The sequence below is a fragment of the Lagenorhynchus albirostris genome, chromosome 16 (genome assembly GCF_949774975.1).
Source record: "Lagenorhynchus albirostris chromosome 16, mLagAlb1.1, whole genome shotgun sequence".
NCBI lineage: Eukaryota > Metazoa > Chordata > Mammalia > Artiodactyla > Delphinidae > Lagenorhynchus > Lagenorhynchus albirostris.
The window spans coordinates 31298120-31320867 of NC_083110.1; the positions used below are offsets into that span (position 1 = coordinate 31298120).

Genomic DNA, 22748 nt, shown 5'->3' on the forward strand with positions numbered 1-22748 from the left:
CCTGTAGCCTCTGTGAGAGGTTCCATTTGCATCACTGCTTTCCTGTTCATTTGTATATTATCATAATCATGGAAACACAAAACTAGCATCTTGGGCACCTGCGTAGTGCAACTTAAAAGTTCTGTCGCGATTGGGGTTTGTCAGAACCACTGGCTGCTCTGCTGCACTTGTGGCAGCCAACGGAGAAGGCACAGCAGAGGTGCTTACATTTATCTTTAGCTTTATTTTCTATCCTGATGAAAAAGACATGTACTTTTTATATTGTCACAGAAGAAACAGAACCATGATTTTTTTTTTTTTTTTTTTTTTTTGCGGTACGCAGGCCTCTCACTGTTGTGGCCTCTCCCGCTGCGGAGCACAGGCTCCGGACGCGCAGGCTCAGCGGCCATGGCTCACGGGTCCAGCCGCTCCGCGGCATGTGGGATCTTCCCAGACCGGGGCACAAACCCGTGTCCCCTGCATCGGCAGGCGGACTCTCAACCACTGCGCCACCAGGGAAGCCCCAGAACCATGATTTAAGTCTCGAAATTTACGTAACTGATTTCGTGTTCTTCTCACAGTTCCGCCATAAAGCGTGCAGGAACGTTGCTAGTCCACGGACGAGAGCTATGTGTCGAAGTTTTCGTTGATCTGTGACAAGATGAAAGGGAAAGGCTCACATATGGAGGGTGGCCAACTACCTTTGCTTGAAAAGGACTGTGTTGTACTCGAAGATGATATCCTCTCCTCAGTTTTAGTGTTAAAATGTCCTATGTCTTATGAATTGATGGTGATAGTAAGCAGTATTTTTTTTTTATATATTGCCTTTGCTCAGAAGAGCAAAAAGGGAGCAGCCCCATGTTGGTTTCCACCCTTTTTACTTATACCTAAAACCCCAAAGTCTGGAACTTCTGGTAGGTCCAACTTCTCTTCTGACGTAGCAATTCCCTACAGCATCCTTGGTGGGACTCCCCCATGTTAATCTGTCCAGGAGAAGAAACCCCACAGTCTAATTGGTAGGGAGTCTGCTGCAAGTTGGCTGGGGCTCTGCTCTCAGCTGGTCTTGGCTGGACATCTTCACTGGGGCGGCTCTGCCCCGTGTAGCTCTCAGGCTCCTCCTGGGACTGGCAGGCTAGCCCAGGCATGCGCTTCTCAGGAACCAGAGAGCACGTGGCAGCATGCTAGGCTCCAGAAGTCTAGCCTCCGAACCAGCATCCTGTCCCTTTCACCTCGTGCCATTGGCCACAATACGTCACAGAATTGAGGCGCTGGGAAATATCTTCTGCTCCTTTCGTGTGAGGAACTGCAAAGCCATGCGTCAAAGGGTATGGAGACAGGGAGGGGAGGAGAATTTGAGCCGATAATGCCATCGATCGCAATCCCAATATAAATCTTTTCTCTCCTGGGGAAAGCATTCCTAGTTAATTTAGATGGATTTTAGTTGCAGGTTAAAAAGGACTGCTGTGACTTCTATTTTCTTCCCTTCTATCAAACGTTATTTGGATGTGTCGAGGTGTAATCCAAAGCGCAATGTGGGCAAGGAGTCTGAAGATCTGGGGCCCCTCTAGAACCTCGCAGCTCTGTGGCCTTGGGTATGTCCTTTAAATTCCCCATCTGTGATGATAACATTGACTCCACAGGATACGTATGAAGATCAAGCCAACAAATGCGCTCTGTCCGCCATAACGAGCCGTTGGCGTGAGTGCTGACGCACTGAGGTGGGCCACTAGAGACCCCACCTCCCCGGGAAACAGTTTGGGGACGTGGGCTCAGAGCACAGAGCGGGAGGGAAGGAGGAACTGGCTCCCCGCTGGGACCACGGGGCTCTTGATAAAGTCCCCTCTGTTAAAGAGAGAGAGAAAATGTTAAAGTCCTTCCTCGTTTCTCCTCGGTTCATTGTTACGTTCCAGTGGTTCTCAGAGAGACTTCTGGTATACAAAAATACTCCTGAGAAAAGCTAGTGCATATAAGCTTGACGTTGGGGGAAAAAAGTATCTATTTTTGGACTTCACCATGTATCTAAAACTATTAAGAATATCCTCTGTCTGAACACTGGCTCAGTCAGAACCCATTTCTTTTCCTGAGAAAAGAAAACAGTCTAGAAAACAGTCACACTTGGTCCGTGGTTCATTGTCCTGGCAGCAACCCACTGGCTGTCTGCGACTGGCCCTTAGTTAGGGCTTGGCGGGGAGTGGATGGGGCAGATTCCTGGCTGCGCAGTGGATGGTGGAGCTGGGGCTCCGGAGTGGATCTCCTGATGGCCTGTCCTGCATTCGGGTGGGGTGTTCCCATCATGCCTTTTCTGACAAGCACCATGTGGATGGTGCAGCCTGCGGGGGTCCAGCAGCCAGGGGTGGCTTTCCGTGCAAAGCAGAGCTCCTAAGTGGAATGGGCACTGCTTCCTACCTGCCCATGCTGCGACTTCAGGGCACACGTGGAGGAGAGGAGTGTTGAAGGTCCCAGGGCTGCAGGGTTCTAGGCTGGGTCCCTCCCTTCAGGTTCCTTGTCCACCTTGCTCTTGACCACAGCGCAGCCGAATGTCTTTGAAGGGGGGAGGGGGGAGAATGTAGAAGTCATAGCATTGTTAGTGATTATTTGGGGAAATGTTTGTGTTGCAGAAGGGGGGAACAGAGCCACTACTCCCCAATCTCTGGAGTCCTGTCTGGAGAAAGGGAGATTATTAAAGGGGCTCGGGGGCTGGGAGTTCTAAAGAGACACATTTCACTTCAATAGAAGAAAGGTGGTTGCAGCTACTATTGGGCAGCAGGATGGCTACTGGACTCCTCAGATGGGTGGCCCGAGGGCCCTTGAGAGCTTTCTCTCCTTAGCATCTGGGATGCAGTGTGATTCTGCTGGCATTGCCCCAGGACCTCCAAAGTTTTCTCAGGCGGTCAGGAGAATGGGGAAGGCTGGCCAGGGCGTGAGGCTGGCCGCAGAGCAGGTGCCCGGGCGGGAGTCTGCGGGCTGTGGAGCGAGGTGTTCTTCTCCCAGTGACTGTTGTGCTTCTTCTCCTTATTTGTGTCCCTATTACTGATGTTGTTTGCGGTCCAGGAACTGAGGCACAGCAGTGGGCACCCCGTCTGGATGACCCTTCCAGGAGTCCTGCAGGGCGGCAGCCCCTAGGAGGTGGGAAGGATTGTGCCTGGGGAGGCCGGGGCTGAGTGGGAATGGGGTCTTGCTCGCTGCCCCCGGCCCCGGTCCCCCACAACTGCATGCACTGGGACAGCACATCCTCTCTGAGCTGCACAGAGCAGGAAAGGCTTGAACTGGCTGATCAGTGTTCATCACTGGCTGCTGCCGTGAAGTCTTGTGTGTTTGCCTGGCTGTGTAGACGTGCAGAGTGGTTTGACGGGCACCATCTCACAGGTGCTCTCAACTTCTCCTCGAGCTGGTCATGGTTAGCCCTTTACAGATGAAGATGCTGATGACCAGAGAGCTTGAGAAGTCACCCTTATTCACCCAGCAGTAAGCATGGGAGCTGGGACAAGATGTAGGGCCTCTGGACCCCAGGTTTTCTTCCTCCACTCTGGTGGCCCCTTGAATATGCTGCTAGCCAGGCAGGGAGCTTGGGGCGAAAAAGCGCCTCCTCTGGATCCACAATCCCTTACTGTATATTCACTTGAACTTCTGTTACGCACGGCCTGAGTTCTTTCTCTTAAATCTCACCCCTCCTCAATCCGTGGGCCTTCCAGAGCAGAGCTGCCACTGGTCTCCTGGCCCAGCTTGAGGGGAAATCTGGGAGTGCCCTGTTTGGTCTTTGGGGTCATTCTCAGGGGCTAGAGTGTCTGGGGCTGAGATGGAGAGAGTGAGCCAGCTAGGCTCTTGTCCTCGGCTTTCAGGATCAGTGGAAGGATAGGAAACTACGTGAGGCTTTGGAACCTGTTGAGAGGTGGCAGCCGGAATGGGGGACCCGGGTGGTGTGGACCCAGGCACCACATCCATGTGAAGCAAGGACTAGCTGAAGAAACCAGGGGTAGAGAAAGTAGTGGTGGTGTTATAAGGATTACATGTATGGTATTTATAAAGTGTTCAGAACTTGCACTAAATGCTTCCACTTGTTACATGGAATAAATCAACACGGTAGCCCTTGGAGACGCATATCGGGGTTTGAAGCATGTAAATGTGGCTGCATACCCTGAGAGTATGCCGCTGCTCTCACTTGGAAGTAAAGAGACTGATGACATCAAACGACTGTTCACAAAAGGAAGATGGTACATATTTAGCCTTCCCCACAAAAAGTAAAAGTCTGAATTTTTTTTCATTCTAAATATGATACCCATCTTGAAATTTTTTTAAAAGCTGTGAGGGGTAACACGTGGGTCATTTGGAAGGATGATTAGCATGTCATGATCCATCTCGTCAAGTCAGATTGCTCATTTTCCTTTCCTGAGCAGAATTTGGAATGGAAAATTTCCACCAACTCTGATCCCAAATGCAAACATTTCTAAAGAAGAAAAGAAGTAGGTCAGTTGACCTACTTTTCTCTTAAGTTCTTGCTTAAGCTGTTTCAACTAAGAAATAAAGGAATCTTTTTCCTTCTTTTTAAAAGAACTGTGCACTGGCTATAGGGTATCAAAAAAAAGATTACAAAGAGAGCGAAATTATTTTTTGCTTTAGGAAAGCATCGACTGTAATGGTGTTCCCAAGATTGTAACTCTTTCCTTTCTGCTCTCTATAATTCCGTGTTTCTGATTTCAGACCCTTGGTGTCTCGTCTACCTAACACTTTTAGTTTGGATGTTTTGCTGAGATTGTTCTCTGATGCACAGCTGTGGGTAACTAAAATGTGTGGGAAGGGACAGGGGTTGGGGGACCTAGATGGCTTGGATTTGATAGAACTGATTTTTTATTTTCTATCGGGATTAAATAGAAGCACAGAGTGACAATAAACTTGATTTCTGTTGATGTAATTGATTTAATATACTTCTGACAGTCTCATCGTATTTCTGGTGGTTACAAGAGATTCCTCCTACCTTGCTAACTCCGGGAAGTTTCTATCATAGGTTAGACCCAGGAAACTGCCGTTAGGTTTTTTTGGCTCTGGGACCTGTAGTCTAGTTTCCCACCAGTCCCCAGCCCCAAGCTCATCCCAGCCCTGGCACCCAGGGCTCCAGCTCATGCCAGAGCCCTTGGCCTCACATTTCTGTGACAACAGGCATGGGGTTGAGGTGGAAAACTTGGGGTGGGTGGCACAGCTGCTGTGTCTTCAAACCACTAATGTCCTCAAGGTCAGCGGCCTCAAGCAATGGAACACTGGGTGAAAATCACAAGGTGCTGGCTTTGGTTCAGTCTGATCATCTTTTTAGCAGTTAGCTGTCCTGAGATGGGATAAACTACCTCCAGGAGCTGGGAGCACCCACTGCTGGGATGTGTAAACAGAGGCCAGATGGCTCTTCAGTCAAGACAGTGAAAGCGTGCGTTGTCCAGTATGATGGGGATTAGATCAGATGACACGACTTTTCTCTCCCACCCCTTCCTACTGTGAGCTCTGCTTTCTCTGTTTATCTGAGAAACAAATATGGCGGCTTTGACACTTGCTAGAGAATAAAGTATGGTCAGTACAGTAGTTGAGAAGCTTTCTGGAAATGACTTATGTAATACTTATGCTTAATTATTAAAAGTTTATTAGACCCGGGTCTTCCCTGGTGGCGCAGTGGTTGAGAGTCCGCCTGCCGATGCAGCGGACACGGGTTCGTGCCCCAGTCCGGGAAGATCCCACATGCCGCGGAGCGGCTGGGCCCGTGAGCCATGGCTGCTGAGCCTGCGCGTCCGGAGCCTGTGCTCCGCAACGCGAGAGGCCACAACAGTGAGAGGCCCGCGTACCGTAAAAAAAAAAAAAAAAAAAAAAGTTTATTAGACCCAAATTACCTTCTGTTTAGTACTTAAGTTCTTTATACATTCACGTGTCAGCGTCATTTGCTTACAGCTTTCGTTTAAAATAGTGATGCTGCTTTTGGGTGTTGTGATTCACACTCCCCCTCATCAGCCCCCCGGGAGTGCACGGGGCAGGAGGGTGTCCCCTGCTTTAGGATTCAACCTCCTGGAAACACTTCCTGCAGGGGATCAACATGGCTTGCAATTAACGTGTGTTTTCTCCTGTAATCGTCACAAATATGCTGTCCGCCCCCTGCAGACAGTAAGGCATTACCAACATTTGTGTAGCCACATTTCAAGTTTAGTTAAGTGCACAAAGAAAATGCACTTTTATTTTTCTATAATTTCTCTGATCTCATGAAGTTATCACCAACCCCTTCTTCCCTGCTTCCAGGCCCTGTCCCCTGCATGGGGCTGTGGAGGTGCCCAGAGGCACCACTTGGACTGGTGGCATCCCTGGGCAGGGGGTACCTGACCTGGTACCACTCCTCCGTCAGGTGTGCACTGGTCTATATCCACAAAGTGTGGTTGGTTGGCCTCGTGTGGGCTCACACTGGCTTTTATGTTTTACCTGGTAATTCAGTGACCATTTCCTTTGTGCTAGCTTTGTGTCCAGTAAATATCGAACATCCAGTATGTCATTTACCCTTTGCACAACTTTCTGGAAGAGGTAATAATACTAGCAGTTAGGTCCATGGTGCTTACAGTATGTGGGGCCCTCTTCTAAGCACATCACATACTTTAACTTCTTTGATGCTCATACTAACACTGTGTGCTTGCTACTAGCATTAGCCCCGTTTCACAGATGAGGAAACTGAGGCACAGAGAAGTGATGCCACTTGCCTGCGGTTCACTGTTAGTAAGTGGGGGTGGTGGGATTCAAACCCTGGTGGTCTGGCTCCACAGTCCACGCTCCTATCTGTGACGCACTGTGGCATTGCTGCCATCTCAAGGTAAGGAACTAGAGGCTCCAAAGGTTAAGAAACTGCCCTGGGGCACGCAGTGCCCAGGAGAGTCAGTTCCTTTCCAGTCCAGGATGTCTCCTTGAGGATGAAGAGATGGCTGTTCCTTTAGGAGACATCCAGCCATCTCTGGGCCGTGGGGACAGCTGTTTCAGCTGCCATGCCTTATTCTTGGCTGGGGCAAGTGTCTGCTCCTCGTGCATCTGGGGCCGCCTCCCATAGACTTCCTGAGGGATGCTATCCCAGTCTCCACAATAAATGCAATAAATGGAGTCCTCATGGAGTAAATGCAGTAAAACAGGGAGTTGTCAGAGTTTGGGGTTGTTGAATTCCCTGGGCAGGGGCACCAGGGAGCAGGCTCCCTGTGTAAGGCAGTTAAATCATTTGTTGATTATTAATATTAAGCTTCTGTTGTCTGTGAGACACTGTACTAAGTACAGGGCATGTGGTGGTGAACAAAACTGACAACTTCCCTCCCCGAATGGCTTACATTCACTTGCAATTAACAGAAAAATAATCGTACTGGTATCCTCAAAAGAGAATTTATTGGCTTATGTGACTGGAAAAACCCAAACATCAGGCCAGCTTCAGGCTTTGCTTGATCCAGGGAGCTTAAGTTTTTAGCAACTGGCCTCTCTCCATCGCTCAGCTCTGTTGCTCTCCATGTTGTTTTTATTCTCAAGCAATGCATCAGCCTGTGGTTGCATGTGTGCGTTCATTCTCCTAGGTTCGAATCCAACAGAAGATAGGGCATACTTTTCTCTCAAATAATTTCTGGTATTAGTCCCATTATTCTGCCTTGTTGGCTCTGGTTTGGTCACATGCCCACTCCTGAACCAATCACCATGGCCAGAGGGATGAGCTCTCTGATTGGCTAGGCTTGAGTCACATGACCATCCCTAGAGCAGGGAAGAGTCTATCCCATTGCAACTGTATAGACCGAGTGGGATGGTGTGGCCTCACAAAGGAAGCTCACCATTCCCTTGCCAGAAGAAGGGCAAATGGTCCTGAGTGGGCAAGACCAATTATGTCCACCATATTGAGGAAAATAACTGGCCTAGTGGAACTCACAGTAAGTGAGACTGGCGTGAATCAAATAATGAATTTATGCTTCCAGTTGAGGTTAGTGCTACACAGGATCCTTGTGTAGCCAGTTTCAGAAGTCGTTTTGCTGGGTGGTTGCAACAATGTCATGAACAGCGGCATCAGTGATTTGAACCTGGCATGTCAGCTTGGAGCAGGCAGTCATGGGCGTGGGATGGTGCCTCTTGTGCATAATATATCTGGAACCAAGATGCTTGTCCAGAGAAACACTCGTCTCAGCAGTTAACTGTGGCTAAATTTCATTTAGAGTTATAAAAAATGAAGGCATTTGAACTCATTCATCACAATCTGTGTGGCTTTAGGATGCTCTGAGAAACTGTTGAGAATGAAGCGATTAATAATTCCAGCCCCCTTAATGATACCATCTGGAAAGTACGGCAATAAGAAAGGGGAAGGAAAGTCACAGAAATGAATGAGAAAGGTAATGGAGGAGTTGTTGGCCGGTGAGGTGTAGCTTTGGTGAAAGCTTTAAGAAATACGCATGTCAGATAAATTGAGACCATAAAAAGTAAAACGTCCTGTCTGGCCTGCCTGCCTTTCTTTTCAGGGAGAAGCTCTAACAGAAATAAAAGGAGCTCATTTGGTTACTGAGGTTCAATTCCAAGCTAACGATTTCAGGGACGGAGGTACGGAGGTGGCAGAGGGGTTGGGAACTGAATCCCGGGTCTGCTTTAGGATTTGCTAACATGTGGATTTATGGGTCCATTAGAGCAGAGGGTCTTTTGCAAGTATGCTTAAAGCGCCTTTCCTTTCCTGGGGCTGCCACCGGATAGCACTGATGGAGCAAATATTGAGTATTTTGATAGTGAACGTGGAGTAGTTGGTGTTTGAGAGCATGTGTGTGGAATCCAGGGAGATGATTAGGCGAGGTGGCAGGAAGAATGCTCGGGAATTGTGCTCGAGGTGCAGTAACAGACAGAAGTCAGGAGCACCGGCTCCACTTCACAGGTGTGCTGGCTGCAAACTCCTGCCTGTGGTGTTAATGTGGGGGTGATGGGAGCCTGGGCTTCTTTGCTGTGCGGGCGTACATGCTGCCATCTGCCTGCCCCACCTTTTCACCCTCGCCTGATGCAACCGTGGGGAAGGGGGCTGCTGCCCTGAAGGGCCTCTGTCCCCTGACCTTGGCCCTGTCTTTTTGGGCAGTGTCCCCATAGAGGGCGCTGCAGTTAGTCGGATTGCCTCTGACCTCCCGAGAAGCCTTGGACACATCAGGGACCTGTGGGCCCGCTCAGGTCCAGTGCCCTGTTCCCCTTAGTCCCCATCAAGGGCCTCCATCTGTATGCTGGGATTCTGCCTCAGTTTCCAGGTTACACCTCTGTTTGCTTCTGCCGCTGACCCTGGTGAAAAGCAGGGCAGAATGAAAACTTAAGGAGTGGAAACATCACCAATCCTTGGAAGCCCGTGTGCTTCTCACCAGGCAGCCCTCTTCCTTCCACCAGATACGATCCCTGTCCTCAGTATTTTGTCCATCATTTCTTTGCTTCATGTATTGTTTATATATTGATCTCCAAACACTAGACTGTTTAGCTTTGTGAGTTTTTCAATTTAATATAAACGGAACTATAGTGTATTTATTTTTCAGTTATTGGCTTGTTTCACACTTCATTGAAAAAAAAAATTTTTTTTTCTCATTGCATTTTCCCACTTCTGTTGTTGGAGAACAACAGAACAACAATGCCTATCTTTTAGTGGTTAATTCAGGTGATTTAACATGCATACTTAATATATTATAAAGTTAATATATATCTTTACCCTCTTCCTAAACAAACAGATTTTTTAAACTCCAAGCACCCTTCTCTCAACTGATAAGATGTCCAGTATTATAGTTCTATCTTATTCAAACCCTCAAATTACCCATTATTATTATTTTGTAAGTCAATATATATTTTTATTTATTTTTTCACAAGGACACGATTTTAATAGTTACTTATATTAAGATGCAATGTCTGCTAAATTATAAAAATTGCTTTAAAAATATATTGACTTAATTGCACTCATTTCCTTTTCTGTATGTATTGACATTTTTCAAATACTGCATATTGAAATCAATTCAAAACATGATCATTACAACATGTGGTAAATAACTTCATATCTACCTAACATTGTTCTCATTCAAATTTTAAACTAATGCTTAGCGTATTAAACTTTATTGATGAAAATACTACATTCACATATTTCATAAAACCAGAGCAAGAAGGGCCTTAGAAAATAATCACACTTGCGTGAAATGCTGACAAATAATTTACATATAGTTTCTATACAGCATTCTGTTCACACCATGTATAATCTTGACTTTACCAATTATAATTATAGATACACTAATGTTGAACTTACAATTTTAATGTAAGTCAATATATATTTTTAAATTGACCTACAGTAGCCATGCTCATCATTCCTTCTAGCATCTCAGATTCTCTGTGTAGGATTATATTTCTTCTAATTGAAGTATATCCTCTAGAATTTTCTTAGTAGTCAAACCTCAAATTTTTTTTTTTCTGAAGACGTCTTTATTTTCCCCTTCACCTTGAAAGAGTTTCATTAAACACCATTATTTTTTTCTCTGCACTCTGAAAATATTATCTCATTGTCCTCTGGCTTCTATTGTTGCAGTGGAGAAGTCAACCATCAGTTTAATTTTTTATTCTTTGCAGGTAATCTGCCTTTTCTCTCCGGTTGACAAAATGAGACATTGAGTAGCTTTGTGCCATTTCACAGTTATGTGTCTTTGACTAATATTCCCTCCTCTTCATTCTCCTCTCTCTTTTTTGGGATTCAGCTTATACATGTGTTAGACCTTTCATTCCATTCTCCATGTCTCTTAAGCTCCTGAGATGTAGATTAAACTTATGTCACATTTATATAAATATCCCATGGTTGTGTCATTCTTGGTCTTCACTGTGACGCTTCACTCACTTACCCCTTCTTCTCTCCTCTCACCTCATCGTCACTCCTTTCTGCTCACCTAGCATCTACCCAGCCTTCAAGGTGCACTTCCCATCCCCCTTCATTGCCTCTATAAATCCTGCCCTGACTTCTACAGGCCTCATTAATTTCCTCCTTCTTGTGTCTTTCACAGCACTTGCTGTCCTCTGCATGAGATAACTTGGTGTAGAGCAAAGAGCACTGGACTTGGAGTCCGAGGACTTGAGTTCAAATTCTGGCTCCACCACTTAATAGCTCTGTGACCTTGGGTAAGTCACTACTCTTGCTGACCTTCAGTGTCCTCAGTTATGAACTGATGACGGTAGGGTTGTTAGGAAGGCTAAATGAGATGAGGGCCACTGAGTCCCCAGATACTGCCCAGTGCTGGCTTTGATAGAAGGCCTCTCATGTGACCCTTGGTGTATCCTTTTGCCTTTCTGCTTCAAAACAGAAACCGTTTCTGGTAGCCTAGTGGCTTGGGAGCTGGATACCAATGTCACAACTGTGGAAATGGAGCTGTGAAGCAACACTTAGGTGAAAAAGCCCCCAGTGAGTTGAAATCCCTGGCTTGTATGACTCCAATCCATACCTTTCAATCCATTTTCCACCCTTGAACATTCTCACATTCTTCTGTTTAGGGAAGATCAGTAGCTCCCCATTGCCCTCAGAATTAAGTCCATAATCCTTTTTAATGGTATGGAGAGCACTTTGGGGCCTGACCCTTGCCAGCCTCTACACGTCTTGCCACTGCCCAGCTCCTACTTTTTAAAACAGTTCATTAATTTTTGGCTGCGCTGCGCAGCTTGCGGGATCTTAGTTCCCCAACCAGGGATTGAACCGGAGCCCTCAGCAGTGAAAGTGCAGAGACCTGACCACTGGACCGCCAGGGAATTCCCCCCAGCTCCTACTTTAGCCTTCCCTCCAGCCACAAAGAATCGCCTGCTCGTTCCTTTTGCAAACTGCCCTCCTTTCCTTGCCTCTCTGTTTTAACCTTTCTGTTTTCAGTCTAACTGGAGCTTCCATCCCTGGGCTCCAGGGCTGGGTGGGTCGCCTCCCTGAGCCCACACCCTATAGCCTTTATCGCCACTAGTTACAGCGAGCACCACCCCTCCCCCGCCCGCTCTTAAAAAAATTTTGCTAATCTTGATTTCAGTCCAGAGTCAGAGATTCTGGAAGGCAGGAATTATTTCTCATTTAATACTGACTCCCAGGTGCCCAGCATGGGACCTGGTTCCTAGAGAGTTCTTGATGAATGTTTATTGAAGGGAGGAAGGAAAAAGGAAAAAAGGAAGGAAGGAAGGAGAGAAAGTGTTTCTGGAAAAACTACATTTCCTATTGTCTGGGGGTGAGAATTGGCTCAGAAGGAACGTGTAGCTGCATACTCCAATAATCACTCCAGAGCAACTTACCCTGGAACATCGTCTGGTAAGGCCATCTCCCTCAGCAGAAGATCCTAGTCATTAGCAGAGTTAGAAAGTTTCCATGATCCCAGCGGTAAGCTCACTCCCCAGCCAGAAGTGGTGAGGTGAGGCCCTCCCCTCTTTCCCTGGCCAGGAGGTTGTAGAGTATTTCAGAGAGGAGGTGGGATGGGATGGGATATGATTAATGCTAATTCCTAGTACACTTGGCTTCGAGGTGATCCAGAAGAGAGAGAGCGATGGAGAGCAGAGTGAACGGGGCAGGAAAACCTAACAGCCTCTCCTCACCATCATCCTACACGGCCCTCAGCCACCAATTCATTCTCTTAGGAGTCAGGTTTTCTGTGAAATTCTTTGCCATCCTGAACTATGAGGCTGTATCACCTTTGGTCTTGGGCCAAATTACAATTCTGATCCCCAGGTAGGTATCAAAGAGGGGGCAGAGTTCACAGATGCTTACTATTTGAGATACCTGGAGAGTCTCCCAGGAATATCCCAGGCTGGGGCCCAGGGACCCAAGTGGTCCCCTTCAGAGGAAGTCACCTTCAGCAGCCTCTGTTTGAGAGGACTGTGCGTGCGGGTAGTGAGCAGCACAGCTTGGCAGTACTATGACCATTGCTGCTACCAGCTCAAGGTAACATCCAACACTAGCATGTGTGTAGTGTACTCAGTGTATCCAGTGCAAATGAGTTACATTGTATCGGGTAGTCATTATGTTCTCAGGCACATTCACATGTGTGATAAGCACATTTATGCCTTAACGTAATGAATTCTCAAACAACCGTATGATGTAGGTGTTATAATCAGTACCACTTAATAGATGAGGTCACTGAACTGGGTTTCAGAGGGGCTTAAGTGACCTTCCCAAAGCCACCTATTGATCAAGTCCTTGAGCTGTGATTTTAGTCCATGTGCACGATCACTGCTCCAAACAAGCCCCCAACATTCCAGGCACTTGGAATACAAAGATAAGATTTCTGTGTCTGTTCAGGTCTTCCAGAAGCAGAAGTCCAAGAGCTTTATTGGAGGAAATGTCTGTGAAGGATAAAGGGGAGACAGAGCAGGACAGATGGGGAGAGTCTTCTGAACATGGTACAGGTCTGACACCTGTGAAGGAGCAGAGGGAAGGAAGGACAGATTATTGGGAGGAAGAACCTGATATGGGAGTGCAGCTCAGAGAACATCTTGGTCAGGTTGATGGGAAGCTCTTGAGGAAAGACTGCTTGCTAGAGGAGTCCCACATTGGGTAAGCATGGCAGCTCTGGTACCCCTTGGGCTCCGTCATAGTACCCCTTGTCCGAGTCAGGCACATAGTACCCCCTGTGCACAGTGGATCCTGAAGGACTAGCAGCTGGAGGCTGTCAGCTCACCAGCATTGCTGCTCCTTGAAGCAGGGTCTCTCTGTAAGGGAGGCTGAACAGAACACTCCCACGGCCATCACAGGCTCTGTCCTTGAGCTATTCCCAGCCACTTTACTAATATACCGTAGAGTTTGGACAGAAGGTTATAAAAGTCCAGAGGTGGGACGTTCTAGGAGCCTCCTGGGATAAAAATGATTTCCTGACGGGGTTAAGCAAGTTGTACACTGAATAAAGGGAAGCCAAGGGGGCTAGTTTGGGGGAGAATGGATTGAAATACAGAAAAGTGAGCTTAGCCATTTTGGCCCAGGGAGGCACCTTTTTCTAGTTCAATCACCCAGAGGGACATCTTTTTCTAACCCACACAAAGGTAGAGTGTAGGTGACCAGCAGCCTGTGATTCCTGGGAGAAAAGAGGAATCCTTCAATGAGGATTCAGGGTCAGCTGGGACAAATCGGGCATTCAGAGCCTGGTGTCCGTTGTTCCTGAGCCAGGCTCTGCCAGACGGAGGTCAGTGGGAAGCCCTTCAAGGGTTTTAGATGGCAGAGATGCATGGCATTGTCATTTTGGGGTTACTGGTCACTTTTGCGTATTAAAAAGGTCATATTTAAGTTTGTTCAGTCCTCCGCCCATTGTAACACTCCCCTCCTCTCCAACTCCCAAGTCTAGGCTGGGCTTCAGCTTGAGGTACTTGGAGTTGGGACAGAGGTGACATCTTCTGGTCCTTCTTCCTCGCAGCCCTTGGCTCCATCTCTGTTTCCCCTTACTTACCTCCTTGCCCTAGACACCTTTAGGGTCTAGGTCCTCTGGTATTGGGCCAGGGAGGAGGGTGGGGGACAGTGCTGAGTCTTCTGATGAACCCTGGGCGTGCCCTTTCGGCTGGTCCTCTTTTGGCTGTCCCTGCCTCTCTGGCTGAACCCACCGAGGCCATCCAAGGAGCATCCTCCCTCCTGCATGGCATGTATGTGTGATTCTTCGGGCAGCCCGCGGTGGGAGTGCTTCCCACCCTCTTCTCTCCTTCTCTCTCCCTGGTTTTCTGCTTATACAGCCTGGTTGGGGAGCGGGTGGCTGGCTTGATTGCCTCTTGGTAAGTCCTGGGCAAGGAGGAAAGAGGTGGCCCCCATTTGTGTTGGCTGTCTTAAAAGGGGGACATGTGACAGTGTGGTTGCTTCTGTGTCCTCTGCTTTGGGCACACGGAAGTCCTGCCACACCTCCTGTTAAGTAGGAAGGATATGGGAAGGGAGTGTCCCTACAGTGAAGCATGGCAATGGCACCAGGGGTGCAGTGCGGGGGAGTCACAGCGTGCAGTGCCTTCAGGGTCATGATGATGAGCAGCCCATCTACCTTCTACCCTCTGCTATGTGACTGGCGATAAATAATCCCGCTGAATGAATGCAGATGGCAAACAAGTAGGTGTGTAAGAGGACATTGTGTTGCAATTTACCTTTCCCCCAAATAACAGCTGAGAGCAGGAGCCCACATTTCTATAGCTCTTCTGTTTATGAAATTAGTTTCAATTCTTGGTCTCACTTGAAAGTCGTGATGCGCCCTTGAAGTAGGTAGATTAAGATTGCCACGTAAACGTCAAAGGACACTGGGGAAGTTGAGGGCTTGGCTGAAGGTCCCATGCGCAGGTGAGGGCAGAGGTGGGCAGGTCATCTAGGTCTCCTGACACCCCTCCTCTTCCCACCGCCGCCCCCTCTAGAGCCTGACCTACCAGACACATGGCCTCTCGTTCACTCCCTAGAGGAGAGCAGCTCCTGAAGAGCCTTTTGGGGGATTGACCCTGATGTACAAACACCTCCAAGGTCAGACCTGACTCTCCTAACTGTGGTGAAATCACATTGTGTAGGACTGCAGAACCTGAGGACGTTTTGTTCTTTGAGCCGAAGTGGAGCTTAATTATGTGCCCCTATTAAGAAACTGTTTGCCTGGTGTCCACAGGTAGACAGAGGAAGTCTTTTTACTTCTTAAGAGGAAATAACTGTTTTCAGGTGCTCACTCATGGGTACCAGAGAGATAACCGAGGCAGTAATCGTAAGTCATTCCGGTCTGGTCATTAAAGCAGTACTCTTAAGACTCTCCACAGGGCAATTCTTGTTGACTTGTATTTGTAATCGATAGGTGCTATAATTCCAGCTCATTACTAATTCTTTGCTTACCCAGTTTTACCCAATTAATCCAAATTAGTGTGGCTTAATTTGGGGGAAAGCTTGCTAAATTGGGGTCCGAGTAGCAACTCTGTCCCCAGGCTCACTGCTAGTTGCTCCGGGCCAAGGTGTCTCCTCAGTAGAATAAGTGAAGTGCTGGACAGCTCCTGAGGCCCCTCCCTTCTCTAGACCTTTGACCAAGGCTGAGGGGCAGGAATGATCTGGGGAGGGTAGCTGGCTGGGGAAGGGGTTGCAGAATCTGCTGACTTGTTTCTTTTTAAAAAAAAAAACAGGAATTATCAGCCGAGAAGATGCTGAAGATCTCCTTGAGAATATGACTGAGGGCGCATTTCTGGTCCGGGTCAGTGAGAAAATCTGGGGTTACACCCTCTCCTACCGCCTGCAGAAAGGGTTCAAGCATTTTCTCGTGGATGCCTCTGGGGATTTTTACAGCTTCTTGGGAGTGGACCCCAATCGCCATGCAACGCTCACGGATCTCATTGATTTCCACAAGGTATCTCTCTTAGGGGTGCTGATGGGGGTGGGCAGGGAGAGGCAGGCTGTGGGCATTCTAAGAGATGGGGATGGAGAGTGAGCAAGCAGCCCCAGAAGGTCCTTAGGGTCACAGGGATCTAGACCATGCTGGCAGAAGAGACAAGAGGTGGTCTAGACCAGGCTCTGGGGCCGCTGCTCTTCTCTGGCTGACCCTCTACTCATGCGGGCACCTCAAACGCCCGTCTCCAAGCCGCTTCTCACCTTGAGTACCTGAGTGCTGCCTGCTGTCAACACTTAGGGGCTGGTTGACCTGCCTTCTGTCCCAGCCCATGTCTCAGCCCCAGCTTTTTCCAGGGTGTCCCTCTTGAGGACATTCTAGGCAGGCCTTCAACAGCTTCGTCAAGTTAGCTGGGCAGGCAACCCTGTGGTTAGAGAAGCTTTTCAGTTACAATGCCTCTTGTTCCAACGATAGCTTTGCCACTTAGTGTGTGTGTGACCTCAGGCAGCTTCCTTAGTCTCACTGAGCTTTAGTTTGCTAACCGGGCAAATGGATGTAAATAATAGTTAACTCAGATCCTGTGAGTGTTAAATGGGGGGATGTACATAACGGCGCCAACTGTGAAGTGGTATGTATGCGTGTTCTTGTTTCCCACAACTCTTTTTCTTATTTGGTCCCCTGTCGTGGACCTCTCATTGTGAAAGATGTTTTCTTCCAAACGATGTATATAAAAAGAAACAACTTTTGTGTTAACGTGGCTGTTGGCATTAGTAGTAACTGGGAGAAAGCCAGAGGTGAAGCTCAGTGACCCGGAAGCGGGGGGCGGCTCAGGATTTCCGGGAGACAGAGCTGTGGCAGCTCAGGGGTCCCCCATCTCCCTGAGCTTTGCAGGCGTAGAAATGTTCACAGCATTACTTGACCGCCTCACTGGGCTTTTGCTATAACAGAGACTCTTGGATTTGTATTACTTTTTCTTCATGGATGTCCCCAGGGCCCTAGGGCAGCTCTTAACTTGAACTTATAAGTAAAGCACATAGAAAACCCCCAATTACAAATACCTAGATGCTGGGAGGAGAGGACTGCTCAGAAAACTAGGCTAACCAGGATGAAAGCAGATTTCTACTTGCATCAGGAAGAGCCTTCTAACAACTATAGGAAAGAGGAAGGAGGGGTGCGTGGATATTGGTACCCTCTCTGTGTCGATCGTTCTGCCTGTTGCTCTCATCCGTGTTCTCATTTAATCTTCACCATGGCTCTGGGAGGGAGGCATATTAGTCCCATTTCATAGATCAGGAAACCAAGGTCAGGGAGTTTGAGTAACTTGTGTAAGTTTTCATGGCTGGTACCAGCTAGATCCAGGAGATAAGCCCCAGGCTGTCTGCGTCTAAAGCTTATGCTTGTTCCTCTAAGCTGCGTTGTGTGCTCTCTCTGTCCAATACAAGCTGCTTAGCAGTGATGATCTCCTTGTCCCTGGAAGGGTGAATGTCCGTCTCTCAGAGATGCTATGGACAGGTTCCTGCATAGGAAGGCTAGACCAGATGTCTTTGGAGGTCTTTACCCTCTCCCAAATGTAGGGTCTGAGGCTGGCAACTGAGTTTCTAACACTGAAGAGAGATCTTGTCTATGCCCCTGTGTAGATCTGGTGGTCAGCTTTTATAAATTAACATTTTAATTACACAATTAATTTATGATCACATTCTAAGAAAAATCAAATACAGTACAAAGCGGAAGTCTTGTTCATTTCAAGCCCCCATTTTTATCCTCCATCTTGAATTACCAGTCTGCTGTTTCCCTATCCAGGTATTTCCTGGGCATTAATGTAGAAATTTATGTACATGAATTTTTTTGTTATGCATATAACAAAATGTATGTCCATAGTTTTGTTATTTTTCACACAAATTGGATAATCCTTTACCAAGAGCTTAGCAATTGGATTTTTTAAAACTTGCTTAATATTTCATAGAATGTATTTTTTGAAAGCATGGTCCCCGAGATCGGGCTGCCAAGTTTTAAATCCCAACTTCATTACTGTGTGTGACTTTGGGCAACTATTCAAATTTGGGACCTTAGTCTCCTCCTCAGTAAGGTAGGTTTAAGAATAGGACTCACCTCTCAGGGTCACTGGGAGGTTTCAATAAGATATCACTGTGTAAAGCACTAAAACAACACACCTGGCATTTGTAAGCTGTCAGGACGTGCTGGCTGTCATGACGTACACCTGTGGGATCTTTTCATGTCCGTGCATGCACCGCATCCTTGGTGTGGATGTATCTTACAGTTTCGTGCTCCATCCTCCTCTTGCTTGTCACTTATGTAGCTTCCAGGTTTTCGTGATCGCAAACAGTGCTGCAGAGACTTGCTTGCATGTGTCACTTTGGGCACATGTGCAAGTCTTTCTCTGGGATGGATCCCTCAAACTGGAATTGCTGGATAGAAGACTAAGCACATTTTATTTTGAAAAGATCTGCCAGATTGCCCTCCAGAAATGTAGCGCCAATTCATGCTTCTTCCCAAACTCTATGAGGCTGTTTCCCCACACTGCTGCCAATACTGGGGATTATCAGTCATTTTAATGTTTTCCCATAAGATGGGCAGTGTATCTCACTGTTGTTTAGCTTGTATTCCTCTGATTACCACTGATGCTGAGGATTTTTTCATGTGTTCAATGGCCACTTGGATTTCTTCTGTGAACTGTGTTAATGTCTTTTGTCCATTTTTCTCCTTAGATGTCTCTTTCTTATTGATGTGTCAATTCTTCTGGCGACTAAATTGCTCTTTAGTTACGTCCATTCTGCTCTCCAGGTCGTCCACTGAAAAAAATTTTTTTAACTTAAATGGGCATCCCTTTCATTTCCAGGTTTTTTAACTGGTTCTTCTATTTTATAATAGTCCATTCTTGTTTCATGGACGATTTATCTTCTTATTCCAGTGAGGAGATTAATACGCATCTCTTAAAGACTCTTTCTGTTTGCTTTATAAACCTGATATTTCCTTGGGAGTCATTTCGATTGTTGAGTTTGGCATCTTTCTTTTATGGTTATGATCTTCCTTAAATGTTTATAAATTTGGGGCTTTGAGGGGATCTTTGAACTTTGAAATTCCTGTTTATTCATCCGTGGATATAGTCCCTGTTTCCCAAATCCAATCTGTTCATGAAGTGAGGGACGGAATTGACGGTGAGTAGTTCATCCTTGGGCGTGGAGATGTCTGAACTAGTTGGATCTCTTTGGTTTCCCAAGGAACTGCGTGCCTCTCCTCACTTCCTGACCTGCCTGAGGCAGAGCCCTCTGCCACCTGGAGTTCCCCAGCCTGTCCCACTGACACTTGTTCTTGCCCCTGCCCCACATTCACTCCTCTGACAATCTCATCCTGTATTGCCTTTGGTTTTCAAGTGTTCGCCAACATTTTTGTTCTGTTGGTGGTCCTCCTTCTTATTTTCCCATGCTTTTATGGATTTATTTCTTTTTAAAAGCAAATTTTCCCTGCCATTTCTATAAATTTGAATGCAGAGGAGGCAGATACATATTCTTAGTCTTTCTATCTCGAACTGGTCTCTCTCTGGTGGACCTTTATTTCCTTTTTTTGATTATAAGTGAATTTTCCATTTTTTTTTCCTTTTAGGAGGAAATTATCACTGTTTCAGGGGGAGAGTTGCTGCAGGAACCCTGTGGACAGAGGGACAGCCCGCCAGACTACCATCTGTTGTTTGAATGATATTTTTCCCCCTTCTCAGTTGGACTCCGTGGGGCATCCTATTTTTGAACTCAAGAACTTCCCAGCTCAAATTCTTATGGCCTTCTGGAAGATCCACCACCATCCACAGGGACAAGTAGATTAGCATATTTCAAGGAATATGAAATATATGGTGTACGTGCTGCTGGTTCCTGACCCAGTGCCCAGGACAGAAATTGCTAACAGCTGGTGCAACTCTTTCCTGAAAAATTTAGATACAACCTCAGAAGATGAAGCCTTTTTGTCATGGCTGCCCTAAACTGAATTCCTAGAATACAAGGATCATGTTTTAATTATACAAATAATTCCAGTGCCGAACTCTGAGTTTAACATATGCTAGACATTCAATAAATGTTTGTTGAATGACTGCACTTCTTCTGAAAGTTTTCCAACACTCATCAGCAACGATTTCTAGTAAGTTGTTTTCTATTTGTCACTGTTTATAAAGTCATGGGGATTAGAGAAGAAATATTGTAAAGGATTTATATGGAAGGCATAGATACTGTGTTTTAAATGATACTCATTGTCACTCTCATTGATATTATCAGTGGAATTACCTAAGGCGTCTGAGCCCCAGCTTCCAGAAGAGATGACTGATACTGCCCTGCCTTCGTATTTCCCTCTTCTGCCATTCCTCTTCTGTCTTGGAATCATATCTTGGCCCTGGTTTTGCAATATTGAGGCAGTGGTTTCATGTATTCCTACAGATATGCCTAAGCCCCAGGGGGAATTATAAATTCAAGAATGGCTTGTAGACATCTGATAAGGCCTTTGCTTTCTAGGATGTGGTCCTGTTTATGCAGGTTACTCAAATGATTACCTCTGCCTTCCTACTTCTTTTTTTTTTTTGCTGTACACGGGCCTCTCACTGTTGTGGCCTCTCCCGTTGCGGAGCACAGGCTCCGGACGCGCAGGCTCAGCGGCCATGGCTCACGGGCCTAGCCGCTCCGCGGCATGTGGGATCTTCCCAGACCGGGGCACGAACCCGTGTCCCCTGCATCGGCAGGCGGACTCTCAACCACTGCGCCACCAGGGAAGCCCCTTCCTACTTCTTTTGATTTTGATTCTACTGTCCATTTATACTGAGTGTGTTCTTCATATTAACAAGAAGACTCTCCCAGTAACTCAGTAACTTTCAGCGATGGTGTCTATTTGTGCATACTCGTATTTTATATTTATGGATTATATATATATATATATATAAAATATATATTTGTATATGGCATGTTATCATGGGATTATTTTAGGCTCTAGAATCAAGAAGACTTGGGTTCAAATCTCACCCTGAAACTGACTAGTATAATAATGCTGGCAGCATTGTATTTGGTGGGAGTAAAAGGATGAATGGACTCTGTGGCCATCAATGAACTGGTTACCTTACTTGATGGTTGTATCAGGCATCTCTTATGTTCTACTCCACTCCTTGCCTCACCTGTTTCTCAGATCACCTTGGCCACTTGTTTCACTCCAGTTGCCACCGCTGAAACCAGATCTGCACGGCTCTCCCACCGTGTTGATCGGCCAATGGTGCCTTGCCTCGTGTGGTGCTATGGGCCTCTCTTCTGTTACTGCAGAGGAATTAAGACGCCATGCAGCCAAGGAGAGCCTGGAGGTTAACTCCCCATGAGGGGAACCTTTGATCAATGGGAGACAGAGGATGGTGATCAATTCTTCTCCCTTCCTCTTCCCTTCTGGAGGGACTGTTCTGAGAGGCAGTTCTTCACATGCAAGACGTATCAAGACAGTCCTGCAAGACTGAGCAACTAGTCACGATGAAACCAAGCAGTGGCCGGATCAGTACCACCCCCTCCTGTGTGTTCTTCCTCCCTCTCTGCTTCACTCCCCTTTCTCTCTCTCCCGCTCCCCTGGGACTATGCTCCTGAGTGAAGCAGCAGCACATAAGCACCTGCTGCAGGCTCAGCCTTTTGGGGAAGCCAGGGTAAGGACCCATCATACAAACGTGCTCAATACTATCAAATTTGCATGCTGACTCCACGTCCTCTCTCCTATCTACCTGCCTTACAGGGCCCCTGGATGAATGCAATAAAGTGATGGAGGGAACCTGCTTTCTGAACTGTAAAGTGCTTTAAAACCTGATTATTATTATTATTATTATTAAAATTACCTTCTTTCCATTAGACTCAGAGGAATCAAATTAGAGCTTTGGCTGCTACTTACCAACCATGTGACTTTGTTCATGTTACTTAACCTCACTAAAGTTCAGTATAACTGAGGAGAGAATTTTCTATATGGCCAACTCTAGGCCTTTTGGCAGGTCAGTTAAATGATAAATACGAAAGCTCTGTCAAATGGAGGGTATCGTTGATGACGACCTCTTTAACAACAGCAACAGTTTCATGCTTAGCGGGGACGTGTCAGGGGGATGTGATGTGATGATTTTCAAGGTGTTAGAAGAAACTAACAAGAAGAAAGTTCTCACTCCAAAGCAGCTTTGAAAGTAGACCGAGATGGGTTGAGAACCTGATTCCCCAAGCTGGTGTTCCTGTCACCCCTAATTAACATGTGAGAGACAACAGCTGAGCTTTTCCACGCCTAATACATTTATTTCCTTTTATTTGGGGCCTGCACTTTCTGCACGTCTCACAGATTTTAGGTTTTACCTGGCTTTAAAATAAATTCCTTGTAAGTTGTCCTGCAAATGAAATTACTGTCTGGAAAACTGCAATCTCATCTTGAGAGTTTTATTATGCTAATAAATGTCAGGCTACTCAAATAAAGGAATTGTCTTTTTTTTTT

At 46.7% G+C, this 22748-nt stretch overlaps 1 protein-coding gene across 1 annotated transcript in view; it reads left to right on the forward strand.

Annotated features, from left to right (window-relative positions):
- The window catches only part of SH2D4B (SH2 domain containing 4B), an 81121-nt gene extending 60289 nt beyond the window's left edge, over positions 1-20832 (forward strand). Inside the window, exons 7-8 of the mRNA XM_060125703.1 lie at positions 16060-16280; positions 19881-20832. Of these exons, the coding sequence (XP_059981686.1) occupies positions 16060-16280; positions 19881-19973 (314 nt within the window). The 3' untranslated portion in view covers positions 19974-20832. The remainder of the gene's footprint in view (positions 1-16059; positions 16281-19880) is intronic.
- The last annotated feature ends 1916 nt before the right edge of the window (positions 20833-22748 follow it).